Genomic DNA, 26,958 nt, shown 5'->3' on the forward strand with positions numbered 1-26,958 from the left:
ATTATATTTCAGGTGCTAAACACAACAGGGCAACGAAGCTGTCTGAGGAATAGTGTATTCAAATGCTATGTGGTGTATTTTGCTTGGATGAGGAAATGGAAACATGAAAGTAAGGAAGCGGCTGACAGAACCCCCCCCCCATCTTTAAGAGGAATGAGTCAGGGAGCCGCTGCAAGGGTGAAGATAGGGTGCAGGGAGGGGTGCGAGAAAGATGTGCAATGGGGTGTTTAAGAGGCAAGATATTTATACATAGGGCAGAGAGACCTTCTGAACGTCTGTTTAATTAAAAACTCCATTAATCAAGCTAAGTCTTACATACCATTACATACCATTCTTTACATCTGACTACTACTCTACACTGTTTGAATATTGATATTGTCCTTCTGAAACCTGCAGTAAAGGACCCCTGCTCAGCGAGAAATGGAGGCTGTGCACACATTTGTACGAGTGATGCTGGGCAGGTGCAATGCGACTGCAGGCCGGGGTACAGACTCTCTAGGGACAGGAAAGGCTGTGAAGGTAAGAGTCCAGAAAACCCAGGACAGCCAACTATTTCCTTTTTCTAGGTGATGATTTCTAGATTTCCTTTTCAACTATTTCCAAATGATGAAAGTGAAATCCTCTAAATGCGCATTTCAATCAGATATTCACTAAGATAGAAGTCACCAACTTTATCTGCATACTGTAGATGTGGCAGAAGTGTTTTAGGTACCACAAGGTCAAGGTAAATAAATCTCCATGGCCATGTATGGCCAGGCACTAGAGAATAGCTAATGTGTTAGCCATCTATAGGAAGGGTGACATAAGTAATTATAGACCAATAAATCTTACAATTAAGGTTATGGAAATAATTATTAGACCTCAACTAAAATATCACCTGCAGTATGTGGAAATAATATCCTAGGGACAGGACAACATGGATTTAGGTCTTGCCTAACCAACTTACTAGATTATTTTGAATAAGTAGTAATGATGATGAACCCACACAAAGCATATGTATGTACTGTATGTGTACGTACTGTACTGTATGTCTATTTAGATTTGCTCAAGGACATTGATGAAGTTCCCCATTCAGGGGCATTCAGGCATATATATGTATGTATGTACATTTGGACTGAGCAGTGGTTAACAATAGAAAATGGAGTACAGATGAGGGGTGAATGTTCAAATTGGGGTGATGTAATTAGTGGAGTACTACAGGGATATGTACTTGGACCACTGCTCTTCCTGATTTATATCTGAGATCTAGATTTTGGTATAGTTATAATTTTTTTTTAATTTTGTAGATTTTTCCACAAATAATGTGTAATGCAGACAAATGTAGGGTGTGTATGCACTTAAATATAAAAAAATTCTAAATACAAAATAGGAATCAAGATTACAAGGTGACCTGATACAAGTATTTAAAATTCTTGCTAAGGCCATTCATAAAATCAGCATGGTGGATTTCTGGGAAGTGCATTTATAAATATGAATATATAGAATTGTGGGAGTGTGGAGCAAGCTACCCAGCCATGTGGATGAAGCTGATTCCTTGGCTTTCTTCAGGAAACAGCTGGATGAGATATTTGGATCAATTAACCACTGACTACAAAACAGGCCCGAGGAGCTGAATGGCATCCTCTTGTTTTTAACCTTTCTTATGTTCTTAAAAATGTTTCAATGTCTTTTCTATCTTATTTTTGTGAACTCCTTCTGGTCTTTTCAGACATCGACGAGTGCAGCTCGGGGCTGGCTCAGTGTTCTCATCGCTGTGTTAACATCATGGGCTCGTTCAGCTGTGTCTGCAACCCTGGATTTGAGTTGGGGGCCAATGGGAAACAGTGTTATCGTGAGTGTGAAGACTTAGCAAAATTAGGCTCAGTAACAGTGAATAAGATACAGCGTTATGACTTTCAGGGATTAAGAGTATTTTATCATACAAACATGCAATAAGAAAATAAGGGTAATTGTGGGCTATATTATTTGCTGACGCTAATTATATTTCCCCAAATGGGATGATGGATCTGAGCCACCAAACTGTGCCATTTTTCGGTTATGGGTGTGAATGGGGAATTGCGAAGAAGTTAATTCTGCACTTAAAGACAAAATACAGCTGCTGAACCTTATTCAGTCCCTAAATCAATTAAGGAATGTGAATTCCAAATTCATAAACCAAAATTAAAATAAAACTAAAATAGGAGATAAATTCATTTATATGGAGAGATGTGTTTTTTTAATTTTCGACTCTCATTGCCTTCAGGCATTGAAATGGAGATAGTCAATAGCTGTGAGAAGGACAATGGAGGATGCTCTCATCACTGTGAGCACACTACCAACGGGCCTCTCTGCTCCTGTAACCAGGGGTACCAGCTCAACGACGACAGAAAGAGCTGTATAGGTAAGCATATCCTGTTTTAATATGAAATTGCTGATAAATACAAAATACAGTTTTCAGATCTGATGCTTGCTCAATCATCCATTTAAATATGCTTTTCACTTTTCTTAATGGAATACAGTGTAGTTTGGGGCCTACAGTAAATATATATGTACAGGTAGGTTAACTACCAGTACACTGGTAACTGAAACTGTTCTTTCCAGACTATTCTTAACTCATCCCCTCATCCAAATTAAAGTTAACATTTGCTCTTTCTCTTGAGGGGATATGAAAAGTGTTTCATTTCCCTCTACCTTAACGGTATCAAAAGTAGAAACCTCTCTTCACAAACGTGATAACAAGAGAAGTCAAAATAGCAGGATTTCCCCTCTGGGACTTCACTGTGCTTGCATGCTTGGTGTTCAGCGCCTGGGGCTTTTCAGGTGGAAAACAAACACTTGCCCACTGAACGACAGTGGTGGAGCCCTTGTCATCAACAGCGTCCTGCTCTCTTCTCTTAGACAGTGATGAGTGTGAGAGTGGAAAGGCCTGCTGTAACCATTTCTGCAACAACTATCCAGGAGGCTATGAGTGCAGCTGTAAGGCAGGTTACAGACTGAGTCCTGACGGCTGCAGCTGTGAGGGTAAGTGGAACCCCGCAGGCCTGCAAATTCTTGGGTATCGCTGTTCAATTGCACAGCAAACCCTGTTAAATTTATTAGATGCTACATGCTTTGCCAGAAAATACTATGCATGCAAAATAAAAGTTAAAAAAGAAATGACAGAGTCCAGTTAACTGTACAGACGGTAGAACAATCATTAGTTTATTAAAGTTTCTTAAGTCTGCTTTTGGATATTTTCCTCACATTAGTTTATTGTATTGTTATTAATATTAGAGGTCCAGACCCATGTGATCTAATAAGCCCAAAAATGCAGTGAAGTCAGACTTTATATGGCATGTTTTTCTCAGTCTGGAACATTGTCATGTTTTTCCTCGAGGAAGTCATAAATCTAGAAAGGTTTCTATACTCGTGGTGCCTTGTATAAAGGAAAGTACACTTCGGTCCTCTGTTTTTAGACGTGGATGAATGTTTGGCCGAGAGCGCTGGCTGTGATCACATCTGTATCAATTCCCTGGGATCCTTTGAGTGCTCCTGTCAGGGGGGATTCCAACTGGATTTTGACAGGAGGTCATGCATCCGTAAGAACCGCTGTTCCTCAAGAGTGGGAGTGTAAAGGGGAGATCAACAGAGAACGTTAAAGATGCAGTGTTGTTGTGGGACCTATTGTTCAGATTATAACACATGAACAGTTTTGCACTGTATGCAATACTCATGCTTTGTATTCACCTGCTAAAAGTATAGTGGAATATTTACCCCAAATCAAAGACAGATAAAATATAATTAGCCCTGAAATAAGCTGTTCAGAGCTCATTTTATGCTTCCCTGCCAAAAGACTAGAGTACTAGAGTAGAGTGCTTCCACAGTAGTAACTCATTCATTCCAAAATTGTGGTAATGGCCTCATAAAGTAATTTATCTCATTATTCCTGAGGACTGGGAAGCAGTTCATGTCTTCACCTCAGTGGTACGGAAAACAAAGCTTTCAGGTCACAAGTGGAAACTTAATGGAAGTGCATTTACTGAGAACATGAGGAACATATTCATGTGAATGGTTGTGGGAATATGGAACAAGCCTCATAATCTGGCATCTTTTAACAAATGGCTGGATGAGATGCTTGGATCCATTAGCTACTTACTACCATATGGCTTATATGGACTGAATGTGCTCTTGACTGCAACTGTTCTTATGTTGGTAGATTAAATATCAGCAATGCACTACCATGTGTTTTCATCTATGTGTTTTTCAGCTTCACAGCAGACTCTGTTCATTAAAATAAACGAACCAGCAAAATAAATGCTGGGCTTTCTAGTAGGATTACAAATTTGGGGATACAAGGGAAGATGCTTCTAGCTGCACATGACTCCCACACTGTGATGCGTGCCTAACGATGGCTGTCTGTCTCCAGCGCTTTACGATGATGACCTAGAGGAAGAGGAGGAGGACCTGGAGGTGGTGCGCTTGCCTGATCTGCTGTTTCGCCAGCCCCCCCAGCTCCTGCACTACACTGCTGCTCTGCGCTCCCCCTACGACTACGAAGAGGAAGGGGACGTCAGGGGAGAACTGTCTCTCGTCAGCAAAATCGGTAACAGAACCGTTTCTTTAGATGTCACAGGATTACAAACTTAGCTCCACTACTGTGCTTCAGCAGGTGTAGAGGAGGCAACATTTTTCCACTACTGAGAGGCTGGAGGCCAGGTCCAATAGTGGTAGTACAGAATGGATTTGAATACACACTAGTAGTCCTGGAATTGCAAGGGAACTTTTTAGGGATTAATCCATGTGTGTCAGGCAAAAAAAAAAAAGGACACCATTTTTCATCTCCTCTACTGTCCCTGCTTTTCAGTAATTTACTTAGTCTTCTTGTAGTCAATGGATATAATCCTTTTGAAACAAGACAAGTTGTGTTCTGTTGCAAATTTTTTATTTAGTGGTATGGGAAAATCATGCAAACCTTTGAGATAGTTGCCCCTATTTATACCCTCTGCATTTCATATCACCCTGTAGGTTTTCATCTTGAACAGCAATGTGTCTTTTCTGTATATCAACAACTTATAAAATGACCTTAACATATTTCCGGTTTCATTGCTTTTCCAACACTTGGCTACACTATGCCCAGAATATATAATTACTATGAAGGCATTTGTGATGGAGTATAACTGTGCCTTTCATGTAAGAGCAAGTACTGTGTTTAAAAAGGGTTTTCAATGTATTCTAGTATGCCTTGATAGTACCTTTGGAGATGACTGCAGTTTGAGCTGTGAGGACTGTGCCAACAATGCTGTCTGTAGTGCAGACAGAGACAGGTGTGACTGCCTTCCAGGATGGACTGGACTTATCTGCAATGAAAGTAAGCACTTCATGTAAAAAAGGGTTGTACACACCACTGTAAGAATAGCAACTGTGTGTGACTAAGCCAAGGGTGTCCTTTTCCATACCTAGAAATATAACTCCACAAAAAATATATATCTAGAACACACATATATAAGGGGAAAACATTTGAGAACTCAGGAAAAGAAGAGAGAATGTTCATAGAAAACAGAAAAACAAACAAGTCATATCCTGAACTTCCTGTCAAAAACCTTAGGTCATGTTCATCGTAAAACTTCATCTAATTATGTGGAACAATATCTTCCCTTGTGTCAGTAATTACTTTTTTTCCCCTAAATCGCTTCCCACACTAATGTAGAATATTTCAGAGACTTGTACGTTTCAGTTTCTTGAACCAATAGCATGGTATAACAATATGAAGCATTTTCATATTAGGCAATTTGAGGAAGAGAGAAACCTCTCTTTGAACCTTCTCTCTGTAACGATCCCAACAACTTGTATTTGCTTTAACCAGGGACTTAATCTTTTGATTGATTCAGTCATTTTCTTTATTTGGGAAAATTAAGTTCATTGTTGATAGAACACAGTTATCCATAGAACAAAAACTTACCAAATGCTTGGAACATGACATGCAGTTTTGCATATTAAAGCAAAGAGCCTTTGTTAAAAAGAGACACATTGATTAATTAGCCGCAGTACCATAAACTATTGCCAGTAGTGGAATTGTGGAAATATCCACACTTTGCTATTCAAAAGTCCTACCATTTTCACATCTGAATAAATTTGCTCATACAATTAATGAAGTCATGTTGTACACTTTTCCTGTGGAGCAGATAAAAGAGGGTAAAGAGAACGTTTTAAGTTCTAAAATAGAATTAACACTCATAACAAGATTATTACAGGCCTTTCTACAGAATTTAAAATAAAAACACAGTTTGATATTGTTTCCTTCTCACACATATGGACTGGGTTAGTTGTAATTGGTTTTATGACTGTGCCAATACACTTAAGCTTTCAAACTCAAATACTCAGAGATTAATCTAATCCAGAAAAGGGAGGGAAAGACTTATGTTCACACAAGTTACTTACAATATCTACTGAGACCAAAGAACAGTAGTCTCTGATCTAAAGGTTCCTTCAAAGGTCCAAATAATATGGTTATGATAAATAGTCGCTGATCTCACTAGCACTGGGATGAATTTTCAGCCAATGGTAACAAAGTATGAGCTGTGTTTAATGTAAAATTTTAGATGTACTCAGAAATTTCTTTGTAGTCAGAAAAGTCCTCTGATAAAACTAAAGAGTAGCAGAAGAGTAGTACAGTTTGCTGTTTTGCATTAGACACAATTATGGACATGAATCACGGGACCTCAAAGTCTCTAGGTACAGCATATAGTCTTGAAAGCAAGACACACTCCTTTTCACAAAGGGACAAAGAGTTGTACATGTGTTTGAAGCAGACAACCTGTTATCTTAGTTACCAAATGGGTAGCCAAGTGGCCTTCTTTTGGTTATATGTTTTTAAGGAACTTATGAATCCATCCATCCATTTTCTAACCACTTTATCCAGTATAGAGAGGCTGGGGAGCTGGAGCCCATGCCAGCAAGCCACAGGTACAAGGCAGGAAACCAGACCTCAGATTCTGTTTAAGTCAGCTCACAGCTGGAAAGTGTGAGTCTTACTGAACTTTTCCAGTGACGCTGCAGGATACTCATCATCTACAGTAGTTCATGTCTTCCTTTTCACCTAGCGTGTCCACAGGGAACCTTTGGGAAGGGCTGTAACAGCATCTGTAGATGCCAGAATGGAGGGTCCTGTGACTCTGTGACAGGAAGGTGCCACTGTCCCCCAGGAGTTCATGGAGAGTTCTGTCAGGATGGTAAGAGCCTTCTTAGTCACATGGAGGATTTGTTTAAGCCAGTAGGCTGAAAGGGAATTCCAGTACCACTCTACCACTCATAGGAATCACTGTGATATATTTTTGCTATTTCTTTGGATATCACACATCGCAGCTGCATATACAGTATTACTGACATAGCTTTGAGAGATTGACCTCCAGCTTGCAATCAGTTGCCATTAGTATAAGTATACAGTAAGTGCTTGTGTCGTGTCTTTTGTACACATTTGCAGTTTTTGGTAACATTTAACTTGTTCCACCCAACAGTGGGCAGTCAAGATTTTATTAAAAGTTTTTGCTTTAAAAACTGTGTATACATTTGTAATTCAACAAAAACGGGATATCACTGGAAGGAGGTGAATAGAAATCATTAAAGTGTGGCCCAGGTAACATAAAATGAAAGTAAGAAGTTTTATTGTTAATGTTAGAATAATATAACATACTTTTATTATTATGTTGATAATAATTGATAATGATTGAGTATCAGGAATTTTTAATGAAGCGTATAATACTTCTAACAGTTCACTTAAACTTAAGAAATTAGAAAGTGACTTTGAGTTTGAAATCTGAAGCGTGTAAAATTCAGTAGTTTAAATCCTTATGAATGCGTAAGAGGGATGAAGTATGTGGAGTGTGTTTGGCGTGACTTGGCTAGCTGAGGGAATGGCAGCCTGGCTGAGAGGGTGCAGGACAGATATGTGAAAGGCAGTCTTGGGTGCAAAACTTTACGCAGGCAAGTGGATGTGTGTGAGATTAGGATTTAACCTTCCTCCCAGACTTCTGTTATAACCATCATCTGTTAGAAGTAGCATTTCAATTCTGAGCTGAGTGGTTTTTCACTGTGTTTGTTAGGCTGCCCCAAGGGCTTTTATGGAAAAAGCTGTGACAGAAGGTGCAACTGTCCCAACAACGGCTATTGCCACAGGCTCTATGGCGCTTGTCTCTGCGACCCTGGGCTTTACGGACTCTTCTGCCACTTGCGTAAGTAACCGAGTCCGCTGCATTACAGACACTTATGGAAAACAAGCAGTCTATGAACGTTATGGTTGACTGTAACATACTGTGGTTGAGTATAAGATACTGTGGGTGATGGTTGGGTGGGAGATATTGTGTAATTCCTGCAGTAAAATGTGACCAAGTCTGAATACAATGTATTTACACCTTTGATTAAACACCATATGGTACTCTTGTGTGTGTGCGCCATGAATCTGCCCTCTTGCTGGCCACAGCGTGTCCCAGATGGGCCTATGGAGCTGGCTGCTCGGAGGAATGTGACTGTGTGGTGGAGAACTCCCTGGGATGTGATGCCCGAAATGGGTCTTGTACCTGCAGGCCTGGTTTCCATGGTGACAAGTGCCAGAAAGGTACCAAATGTTTACCAAATGTTTTTCCCGTTAATTCTCAAGGCCATGTTTCCCACTGTATGACTAACCTGCCGGTGTACAGTCCAGCCATCATCATTATCAGTGGCAGCTCTCGCATTATCATCACTACCATCCTAATCAAGGCGGTTTTCGACAGAGTGTGAGACGGGATTTTTTGGAGCTGGCTGCAAGCTGAGGTGCGACTGCGCCGTCGGGGTGTCGTGTGATGGTCAGACCGGGAAATGCAATCAGCGGTGTGCTCCAGGGTTTCACGGGGAGAGGTGCCAACTGTGTAAGTACCCTAACAGAGTGGAGCATGGGAAGCAGTAGGAACTCAGGCTCTTAACAGGCGTTGCTCATCCTTACACTAGCTCTGGCTTATCGCGATTCCACTCCAAAAGCCACCCGGTGCACTTACTGGGCTTTGAAAACAAATTACAGTATACGCCCTCCAGCATTTTGGAAATGAACAAATCTCTTATTCCAATAGAATAACACAATTGTTAAATTCAAAGTTCGTAATGCAATAATGTATACCGTGCAGTGTTTTAAGTCTGCAAATTTATAAAGACTGTTTCTGGCTTTAATGAAAAACCTGATCGTTTCTGGCCCTGCTTTCGAATGGAAAGTTGCATCCAGTTGAACTTTAGGGACTCCAAACTCGGAAGGGATATTTAATAGCTTTTTTTTTGTTCTGGTTTTGCTATAATACCATTTCCCCAAAGTAGATCAAAGATAACATTAGGGTCTTGACTTAATGCTTTAACCAGATTGTTTTTGGAATCAGTTTTAAGGCAAACAAATCATCCATCTCTTTAAGGCAGGTTGTCAGATACAGTAAGTTTGTAAACAGTCATTCCTTTCCCCCCTGTTTTGATACTGAAGAAAATACATACAGTACTAATAACAGCTATTCATAATAGTTGTTTTAAGTCAGTGTATGAATATTATATAAACTGTAGCACCACATTTAGAATAATTGTTTTTGGAGTCTTTTACTCCTGTCATTTTTCTGACAGATATCAAGACTTGAAATATTTCAAGCATAGGAGAATATTACACTGCTTAGAATTTATCTGTCCAGATGGTGCAAGCTTATGACTTTTAAAAGGGAAACTACAGCTTCTAAAATATATAGATAATGTATAGATTTTTAAGTGCCTATTTTAGCAAAGGCATCTACAGCTGAAGATCAATTAGATTGTCAAGTAATGTATTCTCTTGTTTGGTATCTTAAGGTAATAGCCAATGGCACTTTTAGAATGTGAGATTTGCTTGTGCCTTTTAAGGCAACATGTTCTGTCAGGTTGGACTGTCTTTGCCATTTCTGCAGCTTGTGAGCTGGGAAAGTTCGGTGTGAACTGCCAAGAAGATTGTGACTGTGGTGGGGCTCCGTGTGATTCCCAGACCGGTCTGTGTGTCTGTCCTCCTGGAAAGACTGGCTCAGCCTGCGAAAAGGGTGAGGAAGACAGGAGGAAGACAGATGTTGCTTTGAAGAGATTATTAGCAATTTGTTTTGCCATTTTAGCTCTCAAGTTAATCTAATGCACTTCTTGTGTTTGCAGATGGGGTGCAGTTAAGTGTGCAGGTAATCTAAGATCTTGGATTTAGAAATAACTTAACTTAGCACATTATTTGTTTTCACTAACATTTTCCCCAGTATACTGAGAGAATATGCAGCAGCCTCATCACGATGACTGACCTTTAAAGACCTCTGCTGTTGTGTTTTTGGGTGACTCATTCACAGGAGCAGGTTACCAGCTGTCTCTGTTCTCAGCATTCGAGTTCATGGTGCTGACTTCACAACAGTACAAATTGCTAAAATAAATTCAGAATTAATCTGGAGGCTTCTGAGTGGCTCAAATAGTTAAGTGGCTGGTTTGGAGAGCTGGATGAGCCCTATAATCCAGACGCTGCCGATTCGAGTCTGAGTTGCGTCACTAACTACCACTAGTACTGGCTGGCTTGCACATCTGTAAGCTTGCAATGAGACCACTCAGGGCCTCCTGTTAGGCACTATGGAGCTCACTGTATGGGTGACTGGCCAAGGCTTCGCATTGACACTCACTCTGCTGACGCACCTTCAGTGGATAATCTGGATGGGAGTATGAAATGCAGAAGTAATTCATGATTTCAAATTTAAGAAACAATGTGTCTGCTATTCAGTCTTACAAACTTAAAAGACTTCAAATCCCTTGGAAGGGGACTCCTGACAGGCTCACCCAGTAAAAAGGCTCTTGCCCAGCGTAGCCTGAGCTTTGTGATTCAGGTACGTGTATTTCAGCTTGGGCCATGTCACTAGCTGACTGTGACTAGGACTCCACAAGCAGCAGGTGGGACAAGCTCAGCTCCCAGCAACAGAGCGCTCCCTGTGGCCTCCTGGGTGATTGCGGTGCTGTCAGTGACAGATACACCTGCAACAGTGCTGTGCCACATGTGATGTGTTACAAGACCAGTGGCGCTAAGGTGGTGGGATGGAGGAATCTGTCTGCACTTCCTTATTCACTCACTGTGTGGGCTTCATAGCTGCAAGCCGATACGTGATAAACACACAGTCATTCTAGAGTAGGAGGGAATGAAGATAATAGGCTATTCTAATAAAAAAAACAATCTCTTGTGAGACCTAAAGCCCAAAACTGGTCTCTCAGATAAGAAACATATACAGTAGAATCCCTCTTAGTGCTGCAGTTTTGCTCTTTTTTTCTCAAGCAGCTTTATCATCCTTAGAAGCATTATTGGCTGATTTGTGAAAAGACAGAAAGCTATGTGGGCACAAATTTGAGCACTTCTGCATTTCACCTGTTTGCCAGTCGGTTTGGAAAAGATACTGTAAGCATGAGCTTGTGCCTGTAGAAGACAGAATGAGCAGACCTCTATTTTACAACATGTAGGGGTAGCCATACTAGACTTTTTTAAAAAGTCAGAGCAGAGACCGCAATGTGCTGGCTTTTTACTAGTATTTTGGTCTGTTTGTGGTTTCAAGTCACTGGGCAACATGCCTTGTCTTGGGTTTTGTCCACAGCCTGTCCTGAAGGGTGGTGGGGTATAAACTGTCACTTTCCATGTGGAACCTGTGAAAATGGAGGCACTTGTAACAAAGAGACTGGAAACTGTGAGTGCCCTCCAGGGTACAGCGGAAAGTACTGTGAAAAGAGTAAGTCTTAATTAAGAATTGCCTCTGGCTCTCTCTTTATTTAATTCAGCAACTTACGGATATCTTCACAGTAAATTGGCTATTTTTGCTAGCAAATGTCCACACTTGCTAAAACTTTTTTTTTTAAATCAGACCACATAGAAGTAATCCGTTCAAGAAATAATAAACAATAAACACATTTTCCAGTAAAGAGCTTTTTTTTAGTTCTGCTTCCAGAAATGGACGGCAATGGCTTTTTATGATTTGCACAGATTCATCATATTAATCACATTAATACTCCTGCTTATTTCTGGTTGATGTTTTGTTTGTTTAAATCAACCAAATCACAGAATATGTATTTTACATGTATAATTGTAAAGACATTGTATACTGTATATTAATACAAATAAAGTACGGGCTTAGAAGGCTATAAAATGCCAGATGATAATATTTTCTTGAACTTGAACCTCTGTGACCAGTTGCATTCCATGAATACTTTTCCTGTTCAACAGCTTGTCCCAGTGGGTACTATGGGCTTGGCTGCCTGTTTCTCTGTGACTGTAATAACAACGCTGAGTGTGACCCTGTGACTGGGCAGTGTGCCTGCCCCCCGGGGTGGACTGGACATGGCTGCAAAAGACGTGAGTGTGGTTTTTCACAGCACATATGCATTTTGAAAACCTTAAAGAGGTGTTTTGATCCACCCCTGTAGTTTAAAATTATACAGCATGAGACATCGTTTCATTCGTTTTCATGAAGGAAATGTCAGAGGCATTGTCCTTTGATGCGTCTTTTATAAATGATACATTGTTAGTTTGTTATGTTGATGTTGTTTGTTTGTAAGATAAGACGTCTGAACTCGTAACCCCTTTTCTAAGCCTTTTCAACAAATTGCTTTCAATAACTGCTCATCCAACTTAGGCTCACAGTGGCCTAGAGCCTATCCTGGGAAGCATTGGGCTGGGGGCAGGAGACACCATGGACAGGACTCCAGTCCATTGCACATTGACACAAACACACTCACACCAATGCCAGTTTTCCTAAAAGTCAATTACCCCACCCAACGTTTCTGTGGACTGTGGGGGGAAACCAGAGCATCCGGAGGAAACCCACATGAACATGTAGAGAACATGCAGACACCACACAGATAGCATCTGAGGTCCAGAGTTGAACCCAGGGCCTCCAGCACTGCAAAGCAGCAATGATAACCACTGCACCACTGTGCCCTCTGTAAGCCCTTCCACCAGATGGTAAATTCAATAAAAGCTGGTACTTTTATTCCAGGGCTTTAAATCTTAGCATTCCTTTTATTTTCAGCCTGTGATCCGGGCTACTGGGGTCGACAGTGCGCTAGCCAGTGTGAGTGTGAGCACAGCGACTTGAGCTGCAGCCCAGTGACTGGACACTGCCTGTGTGAAGCCGGCTACACTGGAGCCCACTGCCAAAACAGTAAACTCTGCTCCTGAGAATTGATTCATTACACTGTCTTCTTTGTTTATTTACAATCCATGTTTTACACAAATGAAAGAGAATGCATACAGTTTTTTTTCTTCTAATTTAAGGGAGTTACAGTTGTACTAACCATGATTCTTTATACAAATCAGCTTTAATTTTCTGCAGAACTGTTTTATTTTCTCTCTGGTGGTGTAAGCATTTCCAGTGAAAGGCTGCCATCTACAGGCATTTTGTGGAAGTTTGTGTCGCAATTCTTACTCATGACGTACAGTATGTTCTTTGTTTCATACTTTACTGTCGAATCTGTACTGCTTTCAGAATGTCCTGATGGTACCTACGGTCTTGGCTGTAACTTCGTCTGTCAGTGTGAGAATGGAGCTGCCTGTGATCATGTCAGTGGGGCTTGTACATGCTCGGCAGGCTGGGCTGGCACCTTCTGTGAACGGCGTAAGTTACAGAGACTCTGTTTACGTATCCTAGTTTTCCAATTCCAACTAAACAGAAACAAAATTACTTCAGAGTGAAAACCTCAGCAATTTCATGACATTCAGAGTTCAGAGTTCCTGTTGGAACTTAAAATACCAAGGCAGATTAAGTGTCAAAACAACCACCCATTCCCTAACCACTTCATCCAATTCAGAGTTGTGGGCAGCCAGAGTCTATCCTGGAAAGGAACAGGCACAAGGCAGAATACACCTCAGACAGGATGCCAGTTGATCACAGCACACACACAAACACACACCAGGGCCAATTTTCCCAGGAGACAACTAACCTGCCAGCATGTCGTTAGACTGTACCGGTATGTCTATTGGAGCTCCTGGAAAAAACCCACTTAAACACAGGGAGACTGCTCCAGTCCTCAAAGGGCCCAGGGCTCTGTGGTTTCATTTTCATCTTAAGTACTTAAATAAAGTCAGTTCACATGTAATTCTTCAGTCATAAGCAGTCATAATCTTTGAAAACCTGCTGAACTCTGGTACTTGGAGGTCCGATTTAAGTCTCCTTTCATACCATCCTGTTGGAAAGTCATGAAATGTCAGTATTGTGTGTGATTCTGTTCACTAAATCTCCTTCTGGTCCTAATGGGAGTGTTTCAGACTCTCCTGTCACAAGTTAAGCAGTTGAAGAGGTAGCATAGCAATTTACTAATAGCGTCTGTCTGTGTGGTGCTCAGGGAGCTTATTTGAAAGATCTGGAAGTAATCTTCTAGTCTTGCCACCAGTAGGTTTCATTATATGTCTGGCACACCATGTGTCTCGAGCACTAGAAACTCATGCCGGAACTTCACATGTATTAACCAGCAATTGTCTCTGGGAACCTAGAAGACATGCGCCATTAGCAGAAAAACCTACCCTCAGGTATAAAAAGAGAATATCTGTTCTTAGAAATCTCTTTGATTTTGTAGCTGACTTTGCTAACTGGGGACATCTACAGTGTGTTGAACAAAAAAGAAAAGACACAAGGCTGCTTAAAAAGTCCTTATGAGTATACACAATTCTACACAATTCCTGTAGGGAAGATTTCTGTGAGGCTCCACAAGACTCCACATGCTCTATACAGTTTTATAGAGATTTCCATTACACAGCAGCTATAGGAAACTATGAACTAGAATACTGAACTGTTTCCTTAATTTTCATTCATTTTGTATTTTCCTGTTTTTAAAGGCTGATTAAAGGCACCGTAGTGTAATGGTTGGCATTGCTGCCTTGTAGTGCTGGGGCCCTGGGTTCAATTACAGACCTGGGATGCTATCTGTGTGGGGTTTGTATGTTCTCTAAATGTTTGCAGGGGTTTCCTCTCTCTGGGTGCTCTGATTTCCTTCAAAAGTCCAAGGACATACTGGTAGGCTAATTGGCTTCTGGCAAAACACTGGCCCTGGTGTGAGTGTGTCTGTGTGTGCGCTGCGATGGAATGGGGTCCTGTCCAGGGTGTACCCGGCCTTGTGCCCGTTGCTTGCTGGGGTAGGCCCCACTCAATTGAGTGGTTAGAGAATGCATGGATAGATAAACAATAATAACAGTGTTATTAATTTTAATTTTAATTGAAAAGTCATTATGATACATCATCGAGAGAAGATATTAAAACATTTAACTCCTGGCATAAAACACAGAAGTAAAGAAAATTCTGTGACTTGCATTTGTTGTTTTTGACAAGAAAAATAATCATTTTTAAAGTTAAGTCTAAATAGACTAAAATAATACTGTAAATAAGACAAAAGTTCTTAATACTATATTTTATTTTAAATATAAAATATTTAAATATTTTAAGACATCTTGATTTTTTATTCAAGGAAAACTTAGTCCATGCAAATTACCAGGTTAAGGAAGCAATTAAAATATCAAAAGACAGTGGTATCTGCAGACATAGAAAAGACAAAGAGCGAGATGATTCTGGTGTGCCCTCCACTGGTTCACAATATTAATACAATTGCAAAACAGTTTTTAACATTGCACTTACTGCAGAGTGCTTGTTTTTCTCAGTATCATATCAAATTGTTAAGACCCATACAATCTAAATCAAAATCTCAGTGCTAATGCAGTAGTCATAACAAATTGAATTCACAAACCGTGATTATCTTGCTCAGTACCTTGAGGACAGAGTATGGAGAATCACTATACAATGTGCTTTTCATTTTCTTATTACACACACCATATTAAGTATATTGCATGGAGGAAATCCAAAGGGACCGCTCCCTGCAGAACAACAGAAGCATTCTGTAGGAGTGCTTCTTTGGCTTTATCATGTTCTTGTGTGTTCAGCTTTGTGCAGATTGCTCCCTTTATTCTTGGAAATGTTCCAGCTGTGCATCCTTTAACATGTTTCAAAAAATCTTCTACTCAAGCTGAGGTTCTGCTTTGTTTAAAGAAGAACGTTGGTATTCGCATTGAAATCCATTTTGGGATGTCTTAACAAATCTAGGTGATAAAACAGATTCTTTGCATGACTTAGTCTTCTGAATATCGTCTAATGTTGTTTTCAAAACTGTAAATTACATGTTTTAACACGCTGTACAAAAAACTCAACAAACTACCGCAGGATAGTTGAACCCAAATATAACTTTTTGTTACCACATTAAATAAACAATTACAAGTTGTTGTTTTTTTTACTGCTACTACACGTTTAAGGATTGCTGTGATGTAAGTCTATCCAAGGTGGGTAAACACCACAGACAGGTAGTCACTGTGGAGCAAGATGATTTGGCATTATTAAACTCACCAGGAGCTGGTGAAGACAGGAGGATTGGGGATTTTACACAGATGTTTCCCTGCAGTCTTTAATGCCTCCCCACTCCACAGCTGGATGCATGACAGCATAGTTGTCTGACGCCCGTTAATGAAAACCGCCGTCCAGCTGGCCATTTTACTGCAAAGCCACAATGGAGCCAACGCAGATGGTATAATAACTGTGAAAAAGCCACAACTACATCCCCACAGCAAACACAAAATCCCTGAAGTATGCAAATGATTGCAAGTGTTTGACATCCGGCAATTGAAACAAGGCGCCTTCCAGAAAGGGGAAGAGAAGGAAGTTTCGAAAGATGCCAGGTTCAGACACTCGTCTCTAAGCGCCCCTAATCTAACATGACAGGGGGGGTCTGTCAGTTTTCTTGTTTTTAACCCCTCAAGTAGTTTTGGTCAATTGGCAAAAAGAATTAGGAACAGGAAGAATTTTAGAAGAGATAATGGTCTTCTTGACATGATACATTCGGCTTGTTGTCTTTTGACTAAAATATTTTTAACAGATGGTTTCATCCAAAGCAATTTACAAAGTTTGGGGGTGAACTACACATTATCAAGTGCTACAAAGTCACTTTGTAAGTGACCTTTGTATGACCTCATTTTTCTCCATGCAGGAACAGAGCTCTGGATGTAAATGTTGGATGTGCTTGAACATTGATCATATACACGTACAAAGAGGTTAGAGTGAAGAGCTCTCAGTATGCAGGTTTTAAAGGAACAAGTGAGCAGTTGTTCCCAGCTCTGGTCCTGGAGAAACACTGTGTCTGCAGGTTTTTATTCCAACTGAGTCTTACCTCTCCAGTGCTAACTGGTTTACATCATCAGCTTGCTTGTCTAGAGTTGTAAATTTCAAAATAGTCAAATTCAAGGGCATTGTTTCCAACCACAGCATAGAGGGATTTACACAGCCTCTCCTCAACTTGCTTGCTGTTATTTCTGCCTGAACAACTATCCCGGCATGCAGCGGGCTCAAGGTGGGGTACACCCCGAACAGAACGCCAGTACGTTACAGAACACACACATGCCTGCACACTCACACCAGGACCAATTTTCCTAGAATTCTGGGCTCCTTATAATGTTGGATTTTTACTGAAGGAGAAAAGGAAACATAACCATTAAGAACAAAAGCTTTGCGTGTGGACCCTGCTTTTGTTTTGGATGGTTTCTTAGGCCTTGATGTGAGCACAGAAGTGTCTCAGCAGGTGCTGGAATGACTTGGAATTTCAGTATCCCTTTGTTCTGTGAGAAGACATGGCACGCTGTCTCATTGCTTTGATGTGCCACTGGTTTTGTGCAGATGTGGAGTATGAGATCACTTAATTAATGCTGATGCTTTATAAATGAACTGGAAAGCAGAATGCTTTTTTAATTTTCATTTTGTAGGTGGTAGATGTGCTATCTTGGTGTTTTGTAAGCACACTGTCCTAGTCATGATCTAAGGGCTGTTTCATCCTGGTTTTCAGCATGCCCGGCTGGCTTTTATGGCCTTGACTGTCACCAGATGTGCAACTGCAGAAATGGTGCTCATTGTAGCCACATCACAGGAGCCTGCCAGTGCCCTCCTGGCTGGGTGGGAACCAAGTGTAACCAGGGTAAGGGCTTCACCTCATTAAATGTGGCATACTTTTGGAATGCTCTTCCTTTCATGCTTCGCTTTTTAAATACATTGCAAATGGTTTCAGAACAATTGTCTATGTAATTATTTAAGTCTTTTTCATTGAGGAAAACCTTTCAGGCATGGGATATTTAACCATAGGTACGCATGTATAAATATGACCATGTGTTTACAGGGATTTGAGTTTCTTACTCTAACAAATCCCTGTAAACACATGAACACAAGTATGTACAGTTTACATGGACATAAATATGTGTTATGAATATGTACAGTGTATATGGACATAAACTATACAGATTTATATCGGGATGCTGAGTTTTTCCGCTTCTTAAAGAATTGAATAAAATGTGTTTGTAAATTTCTAATGTTGTACTTACCTGCATATTATCCTTACCCTGCTGTTGTGTGTTAACTATGTTAATGAGAATTCAATAGCATTTCCAGGTGTTAAATTGTTGGAGGGTTAAAGGAAACCTCTACACCCTGCAGGTGGTCAGTCCTTCACAAATATGACCACCCTTAAATGAATTTGTCTGTGCAAAGCTTAATTTTTTATTTGTAAACAAAATTGTTACATAGTCATAAACAACTAAAAATATGTTTGCGTATCTTGCCTTTCAAATCTGTTCAGTCCTGTGCATTTACGGCACTGTTCAATTATCATCCCAGCTTGCCCAAGAGGACAGTATGGTATTAACTGCAGTGAGACCTGTGATTGTCACAACGGAGCAGCCTGTGACCACATCTCTGGGCAGTGCAGCTGTGCTGCAGGCTGGACAGGAGCTACCTGTCAGAAGCGTAAGTGAATAAAAACTTTAAAAACCCTAGAAATCTTGATGGTTTGGACTAGTGCAATACGCTGCTATATTGCAATGTACAATAAGTTTGCATACATACACTAACTTTTACTAATATAATCAAGCCTAATGCTTGTCCTTTTACTATAGTGTCAATTTATAATAGTATTGCACATACTACAGCACTGTAATGTACTTGTATGACATACAGTTTTTTTCTGAATTAATAATTCATGATCTGACAGACCCTTTTGAAAAAAAGAAGAGGCCACAATCTGTTAAAATTGTATTTGAGACAGGAATGCCATTTTGCCTATATTCTCTTTTTGTGTATTGTAACGATGAGCTTTTCAGAAAGGCTTTCAGTATTTAATGCAGTGTACCTGTTTAGCATGCCCTGCTGGACTCTATGGTGTGGACTGTCTTCACCATTGTATCTGCCAAAATGGGGGCTCCTGTGACCCCGTGACTGGCCAGTGCTTGTGTCCCAGAGGCTGGACTGGGGTTGCCTGTGAACTAGGTTAGGATGTATTTTTTATTGGCATTAACTAAACTTAGCTTTTAAGCTTGGTTCTTGTGCTTTTTGCTAGATGTATATCTGTCAGTGTCTGCCCTTACGTAGGATTGTTAAAGTATACAATCGTTAAGTCAAAGAGTATGCATGTAGAGAGATGTACTGTAGTAAAATGTGATACAACCAGTGGAAATCTGTAGCAAAGAAAAGCAAAGCAAACATGTGAGGCGAGAGTGGGGAAGCTGCTAACTTTTCATAAAGGCAAGAATACAGCAACGGTCTGGAATAGCAGAATCAGACATTAGCTCTTAGGTTTACCCCCCATCACAGCTGTGCCAAAATATAGTGGTAAAAGATATTAGAAGGGTATACTAAGGTGGGAAGCAAGAAATGAGAAAAAACAGTGACTCCGATCATCAGAACTACAGTATGTGTCCCAGGAAACCAGCTCCTGATTTTAACAATTTGTTCTCTGGATTGCTAAGAGTGTGAAGATGGGCGCTTTGGAGAAGGATGTGCACAGACCTGTAACTGCACAAATGGTGGACTCTGTGAGAGACACTCAGGGAAATGTGTCTGCCGCCCAGGCTGGACTGGTGACCAATGTGAAACAGGTAAAAGACTTTTAACGTAAAGATAGACGTTTCTGGAGAAATTCAGATTGGCCGGCAGCATAATCCCCAAGGAATTAGATAGGAATCTCATCGCATAACAGTTTGAGCCCTGCGTGGAGTTTGTACTGTATGTTCTCCCAGTGTTCAATCTGGTTTCCTCCAGGTGCTCTGGTTTCCTCCTACAATCCAAAGACATACTGGTTGGTTAAATTGGCTTCTGGGAAAAAATGGCCCTGGTGTGAGTGTGGGTGTGTTTTTGTCTGTGTGTGCTCTGTGGACTTCCAGGGTGTATCCTTTCTTGTCACCCATTGCTTGCCAGGGTAGACACCAGCTCCCCCCATGGCCCTGTACTGGATAAAGCAGTTGGAAAATGGATGAATTGATGGAACAGTTTCAGCCACTTTCTTTTCTAAAAAAACTCCAGACTCTGACATGACCCAAAACCAGACACAGGGTATTTGAAACACGTTACTTTATTTTGAATAAATTTCCCAGATGTGGGAAGTTAAAATAATCTGGAATATACAAGTATCACATTTGTGTTCCTGAAGTAGAATGTGTACAACAGCCTATGGCATGTATAATCTGACATGGATTAAACCGTTAAGCGTTGTGAGATTTTTTCAAGTTTGGTGAACCAAATGTCACATTTCACACAGTAATCTGGGTGGACAGTAGTTCAGAGCAATAATTTATTTTCACTTATCGTTCTCTTACGAAAAGGTTCCCAGCTGGCCCCACATCAAACGGGATGGGTCTTATATGTTTGCTCTAAATTAAAACAGATGAAGGAATAACCTGAGCAGCTAAATCATTTGGCATTTTCTGTTCCTGTCAACCAAAGTTTCCCTTGACTACCACTGAACAGCTGATCAGCATGGCTGTTTGTTTTGCAAAATGTCTGTGCGAATTAGGACAATATATTAATTAACTGAAAACACAAACCAATCCATCATTAGGGGAAAAGGTAACCATGAAATACAATAGCGCAAAACAAGAATAAGAATAGGCAGCTTATCTATGTAGTGTTTAGCATTGCTGCCTCTCAGCACTAGCATGGTATTTGAATGTTCTCCCCGTGTTTGTATGGCTTTCCTCCAGGTGCTCTGGTTTCCTCCCAAAAACATACTGGTAAGTTACTGGGCTTCTAGGGAAAACTGGCCCTGATGTTAATGTGTGTGTTTGTGCCTGTGTGTGTCTTCTGATGGAGTGGCATCCTGTCCAGGGTGTACCCCAACTTGTGCCTGTTGCTTGCCGGAATAGACTCTGGCCCCCCTCCCCCCACCCTGTATTGAATAAAGGGGTTAGAGAATGGATGGACAGATAAGTGTACTCTAGGGCATTTGCTCTCTCTGAAGAGGTGGTCTGCGCAGAACACAACATGAAAAACAGGCCTTCATCCGTTTGGTCATTTTCGTAGTAATTAATGGCCGCCATGTTGACTGTGTTGCAGCCTGTGCGGAGGGCTACTACGGGGAGCGCTGTGAGGAGCAGTGTGACTGTGAGCATGGCTCCACCTGTCACCACGTTACAGGCCAGTGTCACTGTCAGCAGGGCTGGAGAGGGGACAGGTGTGACAAGCGTGAGTTGATATACATGTTTTAAGAGCATAGATACTGTATTCTGTATCATAAAGAAACTAAGACTTGCCTCAGAAGTGTACGCCTGGCTATAGAAAGAAAAAATTGTATTTGTTGTTAGTTTTTTTATATGAAGTCATAACACAAGCAGTGAAATGACAATGGTGTATCATACTGGAATAATTAAAGAGGACACCTGAGAACACTGTTGTCTTGTTTTTTTTTTTCGTATAATAGGTCATGCAAAAGCTTAATCAAATGCCATCGGTAGAATATGGAGGTTCTTTACATTTCATGGAGTGAACAGGACGTTTCAGAAAAAAATAACCCTTTAAGAAAACGCTAACTTTTCTACTGTGGGTTTTCTCTTCAGCCTGTCTACCTGGATATTATGGCGATAACTGTGCCCGGCAATGCAAATGTCCTCCTGGTGTGTCCTGCAACCACGTGACTGGAGAATGTGGCTGTCCTGCAGGCTTCACGGGGAACGGTTGTGAAGAAAGTAGGACATTTGTTTGGCTAAACATTTAGTTCTTTTTTCTTTCTTTGTATTTTAAATTCTTAATCTGTGGAAAAGCTGACTGACTCCACTAGAAAGCTCAGTGACTTCTACAGTCATTCTTTGTCTTGTGCATACACTGCTGAATAAGTGAGTAAAACAGCATGACCTGTTTGGTCTGTTTTTTTCACAGCAGTATTGTTCTGTCAATGTCTTTTTCAGCGTGTCCTCCAGGCACTTACGGCCAGAAGTGTGACCAGCTGTGCCAGTGCTCTGGTGACAAGGAACAATGTCACCCCGTCACGGGGAAGTGTACCTGCCTGCCTGGTTACTATGGAAACCGCTGTGAGCTCAGTAAGAGTTACCTGCTGTGGGAAGTGAGGTGTCGCCTTCGGTCAGAGCAAGGCTACTCAACGTCTGGCCATCGCAGTACTTCAGTGAAATCAGGGCCTTAAGGGTTACTGTATGTTGATCTTAGTAATAATGAGTTGGTTGTTGGAAAAGGAAAGGTTTCAGATGGGCCTCGACCACATATATCTGGGACAGAGGAATATGCCTAAAAAACAAGTGCTGTCTGTGATACGTGCTGGCATTTTTGAAGACTAGCGCTTGGTGTGCATAAATAGGCTGCATTTTACGATAGTTTATGTGTTTATTTAGGGGTTTGTACAGCATGACAGAATGACAAGTTTGCTTCTAGGGATTGTCTAGAATCATCCTTCGTTATGAAACAATACCTGACAAGATGCTGTTAAGAAGTACAGAACATGCATACAGTACTTAACTCAACTCTTTCATTCCAGAGTGCCAAGAAGGAACTTATGGGCCCTATTGCAGAGAGAGCTGTAGGTGCCAGAATGGAGGACGCTGTGACCCCGTGACTGGTGCCTGTCAGTGCCCTCCAGGATTCCTGGGAGCAGACTGCAGCTTGAGTAAGACTTTCATGTGCTTCTGGGAATGAAGCTCAGTGTTTTCACTTATTTGACTGTCCTTTGGTATGCTAAATGCTCACTGTATTTAAATGGAAAATCAGTTCAAATAATAGGCAAAAATGCCCCGTTCAGGCTGCCCACAGGGCCGCTATGGGAAGGACTGTGCCCTGGTGTGTTCCTGCGGTGAGGGAGGTCAGTGCCACCTGGTGACAGGAAGGTGTAAGTGCCCACCTGGCAGAACTGGTCCATCTTGTCAGCAAGGTAAATACATTGTACTTCATTTGTGGAAACAAGGTTTTGAATTGCTTTCAAATGGTAAACATCTGTTCACTGGTGTTCTGAGCAGAATAGAGGCAAGATGTTGCTAAAAGAGATTCACTTTGTACATATTTAATGTGCTGCTGATATTGCAAAGGTACCGTGTGATACAATTGAGTGACAAAACTGTACATTTTAAAAATAATTCCATGATCACATTTGTATAAATACCTATATACAATTTCTGCATATTCTCTAGGAAGGAATAAAGTTTAAAAAAATCACCATTTTACAGTGAATTGGTAGTTATCCTGGAATCCAAAGCAATTTTCCCACTCCAAACCAATGTGAATGATTTCTTCAAATGCCTCAGATATGAAAATTGTCAGCATAGAAGGATCTCTGTAGATGTTCCATGCCCTATGTTGCTATAATTATTCAAATGGATGAGAAACAAAATTGTTTTTGTTTTATTGTTTTATATTCAGTGTCTAAATTGCCTGAAGAGTTATCATCAGGATGAGTTTATTGTTCTGTTAGATTTAGCCACTTTGGCATCATATTAAGCCATTTAATAAGGTTTGGCATTGATAAATGTGGTCATTTCTATACATGTACGTATACATTTAGAAAAGGGTCATATGAAAGTTAACTTGTTGGCGCGCACAGTGACATAGATGCAAAGGGACAGTTTGGCTTGCAATACAACCAAGATGTTATCTTCATGTGGAATTTCTAGAATTGTGATTGCTACAGAATTGCTAGTTCATTAATTTGCTTTGCTCCTGCTTCAGCCTGCCCCAGAGGAAGCTATGGAGAGGACTGCCAGCACACCTGCTCTTGCCAAAATGGTGCAATTTGTAACCCAGAGAATGGGACCTGTATATGTGGATTAGGATGGACTGGGTCTTACTGTGAGAAAGGTACTTTGCTTTTTTTTTGTATTCGTGGGACTTAATGATGCATATGAACTTTAATATGAGCACCTGGTCTCAAAGGTCTGAGCTTGTAAACCAAGCAGATTTTGTTCTTCCTGTTCCATCCAGCCACCATTTTCTAACTGCTTTATCCAGTTCAGGGCAAGGGTGCTGGAGCCTATCCTGGCAAGCAACAGTAGTAAGGGACGGTAGACCCTGGAGAGGATGCTAGTCCATCACAGGGCACACACAGACACAAACACACACTCACTCCAAGGCCAATTCTCCCAGAAGTACTGTAAAACCGAGATCCTGACTCTATGTGGTTATTAAAAATCCTAGGGCATTTCTCGAAAACAGTAGGGGTGTTACCCTGGTGTCCTGGCCAAATTTCCCCCTGGCCTTTACCAATCATGGCCTCCTAATAATCCCCCTCTATGAACTGGCTTCATCATTCTGTTCTCCTCCCCACTGATAGTTGGTTTGTGGTAAGTGTGCTGTGCACACTATAGCTTCTGTCACATCATCCAGGTGGTGGAGGAGAGTCCCCATTACCTGTAAAGCGCTTTGAGTGGAGTGTCCAGAAAAGTGCTACATAAGTATAAGCAATTATTAGTTATTTTTTGAACAGGCATATAGTGCAGTATGTTTTCATTTGTTTCAGTTATCATGATCTCTTGGCCCGTCTCAAGATTTCTGAGCCTGCTGTCTCTCTATGTGTCTTGTAAACCTGAACAACATCTTGAGCATTTGTAGGAGAAGACAGGCCTAAATCAGCTGGCTTATAAGGATGTTGATAAAGCTACCAGATCCTTCTTCCTATCAATTCTTATCAAGAGCAGTCACAGCCAATTTCACAAACATTAATGTTATGAGCAATGTAAGGTTTAAGTGTTAAACCTGGGCATGTCAAAAAGTTATCTAAAAACAATAGTGAAGTTTGATTCACTTGTGAGGTTTATTGAATTTACAATTCCATGATAATTATTTTTCCACATCCCACTGTTGTTAGGAACTAGCAATTTAAATGTAATCAATGCAGTAATGTTCACCTGGACCCTACACGTCCGTTGTATTGCTAGTTCCCCTATAGCAGATTTAGGCCACATGGCCTAGCAACTCTGTGCCTCTGAAAGCTGTAGTCAGAGAAGAAATTACTGATACAAGGTTTAATCATTTATTAAGCTTAATGGGAAATAAGATAATGTTAAATTGATAGTCTCAATTGTTCTTTCTTTCACATAGAAAGATATTGTAGCTGGAGGAACATGATTTTATTTTTGTAAAAAAAAAGCATAGCAAAAATACTGTATATAGACTGTTTATCTGATATGTTAGCTTGTTTGTTACGTAGTTGGCTTTTGGAGAGTAAAGAACACTCATTTTGCTGATTGGGACCAGCACACACATCACCACAATACCATCACTGCCAGCATATCACTTTTGTTCTTTGCTGTTTAAATTACTTGTCCTCATCTTTCAAACTCTCTCCAGGATCTCGCTGTTTCACAGTCCTCTTCCTTTTTGTATGTTTTTATTACTCATTTCCACTGACAAAACCAAATTCTAGTGCTTTTGTAGTGGTTTAAGTTACACCCAGTTTCCTTTAACTCTCCAGTTTACTTCTTAAAAGAATGTGCTTTCCTTAGCAATAAGCAGAGGAGTTACCCATTTGCATTACTCACTAAACTAATCACTTTACACAATGAGACATTACAGCATTGAATTCTGCTTAACACCCAGTACTCAGTTCTCAATCTTCACTTCAGTAAACACTACAACTCTCACTCTTCCTCAAGAACTAGATCTTTATTAGCAACCACAAGTTCTTGTGCTGAATAACTCCTCTGGCTGACCCTGCTTGGCCAGACACACCACTCAAAACTTTTACCCCCTGGCACACTTCTACAGTAGATGGTTTGTGGTTCTCTAATCACTCATTCTGAAATTACCTCCAAGAGTATCATGGATTCAAGAAGTGTCATCTAGATTCCTATCTCAGTACAGGCTTAAATAGTATGGTATGTTCTTTAACATCTCTGTCTCAAGTCTTGTCTTACTGTAAGCCAGCACAATTCATTACTAATGCATATTTCCTGCAATACAGCTCTCATTCACCCACCCATATCAGCCTGAAGTCTAGAAACAGACTGAAACACTTTTCCTTCTAGCTGTTCTTATATGCCTCTTAATCAGCTTAAAAGCATGGCTAATTCCCCGCAGAGCCTATCACATCCATTCCTTTCCCTCATGTGGAATTTAATTCCCTCTGAGTTCTAATTAATCAGAACAGGTGTGCATCATTACCTCATTCTACAGGTTTTCCTATTAAGAGGTGGTTTAAATATCAGGACATGGAGGCTATCACCAATTGTCTTCCAACAAGTAGTTGGAAGTTTTGACAATGCTCCCCACATTATGTTGTTGATGGTACTGAGATTTGACGGGAATTAGAAACCTTGGCAGTGCGTTTGACTCTGTGCTGTGTATTGAACTGCATTTTAGGAACATCACAATGGCATCTTTCTTCTAACTGCAGAACATCGCCTAGTTAAAATCCAAGCTCTGCCTCTCTGACACTCAAATATTGCTAAATGCCTTTATTTCATTATGCTTACACTTTTGTGATGCTTAGTGGTGTATTTCAAGTATAATAGGCTTCTGTATGAATTAAGTATGCTTTGTACATACATTACTCTGCACTATCACATAAGTCCCATCCTGAAAATTGTACTTACACCTTGTGAAATTAAGAGTAGACTTCAGAGCTCCCATATTCACACATATTGTAAGACACTGAATCATCTACTTCTGGATTATTTGTTAGAACTTACTA

At 40.6% G+C, this 26,958-nt stretch overlaps 1 protein-coding gene across 1 annotated transcript in view; it reads left to right on the plus strand.

Annotated features, from left to right (window-relative positions):
• The window catches only part of egfem1 (EGF-like and EMI domain containing 1), a 91,751-nt gene that overhangs the window by 58,783 nt on the left and 6,010 nt on the right, over positions 1 to 26,958 (plus strand). The window contains exons 8-33 of the mRNA XM_088913693.1: positions 397 to 519; positions 1,709 to 1,831; positions 2,243 to 2,380; positions 2,878 to 3,000; positions 3,435 to 3,557; positions 4,385 to 4,561; positions 5,195 to 5,326; positions 7,059 to 7,187; positions 8,058 to 8,186; positions 8,435 to 8,569; positions 8,727 to 8,861; positions 9,903 to 10,028; positions 11,592 to 11,723; positions 12,215 to 12,343; positions 13,020 to 13,151; positions 13,476 to 13,604; positions 17,860 to 17,988; positions 18,681 to 18,809; positions 19,200 to 19,328; positions 19,808 to 19,936; positions 21,390 to 21,518; positions 21,890 to 22,018; positions 22,238 to 22,369; positions 22,819 to 22,947; positions 23,080 to 23,208; positions 24,000 to 24,128. Of these exons, the coding sequence (XP_088769819.1) occupies positions 397 to 519; positions 1,709 to 1,831; positions 2,243 to 2,380; positions 2,878 to 3,000; positions 3,435 to 3,557; positions 4,385 to 4,561; positions 5,195 to 5,326; positions 7,059 to 7,187; positions 8,058 to 8,186; positions 8,435 to 8,569; positions 8,727 to 8,861; positions 9,903 to 10,028; positions 11,592 to 11,723; positions 12,215 to 12,343; positions 13,020 to 13,151; positions 13,476 to 13,604; positions 17,860 to 17,988; positions 18,681 to 18,809; positions 19,200 to 19,328; positions 19,808 to 19,936; positions 21,390 to 21,518; positions 21,890 to 22,018; positions 22,238 to 22,369; positions 22,819 to 22,947; positions 23,080 to 23,208; positions 24,000 to 24,128 (3,408 nt within the window). The remainder of the gene's footprint in view (positions 1 to 396; positions 520 to 1,708; positions 1,832 to 2,242; positions 2,381 to 2,877; positions 3,001 to 3,434; positions 3,558 to 4,384; positions 4,562 to 5,194; positions 5,327 to 7,058; positions 7,188 to 8,057; positions 8,187 to 8,434; positions 8,570 to 8,726; positions 8,862 to 9,902; positions 10,029 to 11,591; positions 11,724 to 12,214; positions 12,344 to 13,019; positions 13,152 to 13,475; positions 13,605 to 17,859; positions 17,989 to 18,680; positions 18,810 to 19,199; positions 19,329 to 19,807; positions 19,937 to 21,389; positions 21,519 to 21,889; positions 22,019 to 22,237; positions 22,370 to 22,818; positions 22,948 to 23,079; positions 23,209 to 23,999; positions 24,129 to 26,958) is intronic.

This window comes from Atractosteus spatula, chromosome 4 (genome assembly GCF_055471065.1).
Source record: "Atractosteus spatula isolate fAtrSpa1 chromosome 4, fAtrSpa1.hap1, whole genome shotgun sequence".
Taxonomy (NCBI): Eukaryota; Metazoa; Chordata; class Actinopteri; order Semionotiformes; family Lepisosteidae; genus Atractosteus; species Atractosteus spatula.